The 3,125-nt window shown below is 42.6% G+C and overlaps 1 protein-coding gene across 1 annotated transcript in view; it reads right to left on the bottom strand.

Annotated features, from left to right (window-relative positions):
• Positions 1 to 1,226, bottom strand: part of LPXN (leupaxin) — a 39,161-nt gene extending 37,935 nt beyond the window's left edge. The window contains exon 1 of the mRNA XM_007953881.1: positions 1,214 to 1,226. Coding sequence (XP_007952072.1) covers positions 1,214 to 1,226 — 13 coding nt within the window. The remainder of the gene's footprint in view (positions 1 to 1,213) is intronic.
• Positions 1,227 to 3,125: the final 1,899 nt, after the last annotated feature.

Here is a 3,125-nt window from a genome sequence, read left to right as displayed (position 1 = left end):
GGTTTGAACCACCAGCCTTCTGGTTAGCAGTCAAATGCCTTAGGCACTATGCCACCAGAGCTCCCTGAAAATTATTATGTATCCCTAAAAGTAAAAAGAGAAAAGGGAAGAGACAAGATGAGACGAAACAAGACAAAACTCTACTGGAATCTGGACAGAAATGTGGATTTCCAGAACTCTCACACATAGGATAAGAATTTGGATTCTACCTCAAGTTCAAAACAGTTCTATCCCAAATATTAAAATAGATTTTACATCAAATATAGTTCAATCATTTGTTAAACACCACCTTCTCCTCTTCATCAACACCTCTTCTCTCCTGCTATTTCACTTTCTTCTATTTCCCCAGCCCTTAAATCATACCTCCAAACAATTAAGAAAAAAAAATGTGTAAGATGTGTTTTGTTGTTGTTGTTTATACTTTCAACATGCAAAAATCCAGAATACTGTGGAATCACTATGCTTGGAAACTGGGTAAAGGTGAGTGAGTGATTTGGTCTTAGGAAGGATGCTGGCAACACAAGGTGGCAAAGGCTATGGAGCGAGTCCCAAGAATGACACGGCTTACCCTACTCTGAAAATCTGAAATCGGGGTTTCTCTAGGCAATCTAGCCAGTAGTTCCACTTCTGTTTTGCCTTATAGATGCAGGAGGTACCGTATGTAAGACCGTAGTAATCTGTGCTTTCAGAATTCCTCTAAAATGCTTAGCAACAAAATCACTGATTAAACACTAAGCCATGAAACAAACAAACCACTTTGACCTTTCTTCAATCTTTGCAGAAGATTCCTCATTTTTGTGCTTCAATTCCATTTCTCTTCCTTATAACACTCTCTTCCCACCTCCGTTTTCTTTCTTTCCTCAAAATCACATCCCTGTAGCTATGTGACCACCCTATGACCTCCTTTAGCCCCAACAGGCAAGATATCCACGTTAAAAATGACAATTTCAATAATAATTCCAGCTAAAAGTCTCTGTGGAAAGATTCCTCTGTGGTCAGCACCAAGCTCTGTGCCCATTGTGCACAGCAGTGAGCCCAGAGTCCCCCCAGACAATCCCAGTTCCTCATGCTTCACTCTTGGTTGGCTGAAGACAGCAGGGAAGTGAAAAGAGAAGCTTCTAGTGCTGCCCTCCATCTGGCTAGAAGTACACCCTACCACCCAGAGAGACGGCCGCCAAGTCCCTCAGTTTCTCCTCAAACAAGCTCCACTCACCCAACTCTTCCATTGCCACACACCCAGGACGCTGTGGTGCCCCAGGTTGGGAGGAGCTCTTCTGGCATGTGCTGAAGCAGAGGACCGTGAAGGAACTGAAGGAGGCAGCATGCAGCACCCTCTGTAACCCTTTTTGGTTCCTGTATTTGCTTAGCACTTCCTCTCTTTTGATTTGGTGATTTTTTTTTTTTTTTTAATGTATGTCACAGTTTTCAAAATGAAATAGGACTGACAGAGAAAGGCAGGTTGTAGGATTTTAATTCTGATGGTGGACTGGCAAGGCAGATATAGAGTCAAAATTAATTTAGCAAAATGGGAGTCCTTACTAGGTGCCAGGACTCATCTTGAATTCCTGGAAATGGCACACTTGTACCTGTTTCTTCCCAGTGTAGGTCCCACTATGACTGTACTGCTTTTTCTGTGGAGCTGGGGGACAATGGAGGCACAGGGTCTGTGAAATTTCCATCAGAGTTAATCAGCACACACTTCATTTTGCTGTCTTCTTTTTTACTTGATTATCCAGGAATTACGGTTACCCACTATACTGAATAGACTGTAAATCCTTCAAAGGCAGGGCTGATGCCCAGGGCCTGGCTTATTTCAGGGCTCCAAAATTCAAGCATCTACAAATGACATGCCATCAGGAAAGGTCAATTGCTAGAAAAGGACACCATGTTTGGTAAACTGGTTGCTGTTTTTGTTGAGTCAACTCTGACTCATGTGACCCCATGATAAAGTGGGAAACCCTCTGCGACATGGACTGACATGGTGGCAGCAGCAGTGGGCTCAAACACAGGAGCGACTGTGAGGATGACACAGCGCCGGGCGGTGTTTGTTCTGCCATGATGGATAAGGTCACCCCGAGTCAGGACCTACTCAGTGGCAACCAACAACAACATAGAGGTCATCAGGAGTGAAACTGAAAGGCTTAAGACATCAGGTGCTAAATTGTTGCTATCTCAATTAAGCCAAAGTCCTGCTTAGTTGCATTGCCTTGTAGCCGTTTCTCTGAACAGTGATACGGAGATTAACTTTCATCTTTTTTATCAATGTGATTTTCTTCACCTTGAATGAAATAAAACATTTACCAAATGAATCAATGAAGGCAGTATGTAAAGAATCATAGTTAGGGCCCTGTGAAATAAACATCTCCTTTTTTACCAGTGATGAAATAGGTTCAAGGACAGTCACTTGCCTAACAGAGTAAGTAGGCACCTTTCTTACCTAAAGAGCTCTGGTGGCACAGTGCCTAAGGAGTTGACTAACCAGAAGGTTGGCGGTTCAAACCCTCCAGCCACTCTGCAGAAGGAAGATGGGACAATCTACTTCTGTAAAGATTTGTTGTTGTTTGCCGTCGAGTCGGCCCTGACTCATAGTGACCCCTCCTTGGGTTTCCGCGGCAGTATCACTACAGAAGTAGGATTGCCCAACCTTTTACTGCTTCAGAAACCCAGTGGGAATCGCTGTCAGTTGGCACTCACTCAATGACAGTGAGTTTGGTTTTTTGGTTTTGTTAGGGACCTACTAAAATTCAATTTGACTTCGAAGTCTATGATACTTTCTCTACAATACAGTGGTCTCTTTTTAGGTTAATCTATAGGGATCATTCATTTCCCTTTTCACTGTGTCTCAAAATTTCTTAGATTCTGAGATTCTTTCTGCACTACTCTGAGTAACCATTGGGTGGCAGTGCTGTTTCAAAAGTCTTTTCACTGCCCTCACGACATTAAAAAATTCCCATCCATACTATATAATTTTCACAAGTGAAAATGGCATCGTGCTACGAAAGTGCAAAAGATTCAGTAGAGAATATAAAACACTTGCCCAATCTGAAGTGGTACAATGACTGTATTTCTTCCAGTGGCTTTTGATGCTTCCTGCATTGTTCGCTATTTTATCCATAGAATCCTAC

The sequence above is a fragment of the Orycteropus afer genome, unplaced genomic scaffold (assembly GCF_000298275.1).
Source record: "Orycteropus afer afer isolate SDZICR_OR568_19922 unplaced genomic scaffold, OryAfe1.0 scaffold00419, whole genome shotgun sequence".
Lineage (NCBI taxonomy): Eukaryota > Metazoa > Chordata > Mammalia > Tubulidentata > Orycteropodidae > Orycteropus > Orycteropus afer.
Note: the sequence above shows the minus strand (reverse complement) of the source record. Positions and strands in the feature narration are given on the sequence as shown.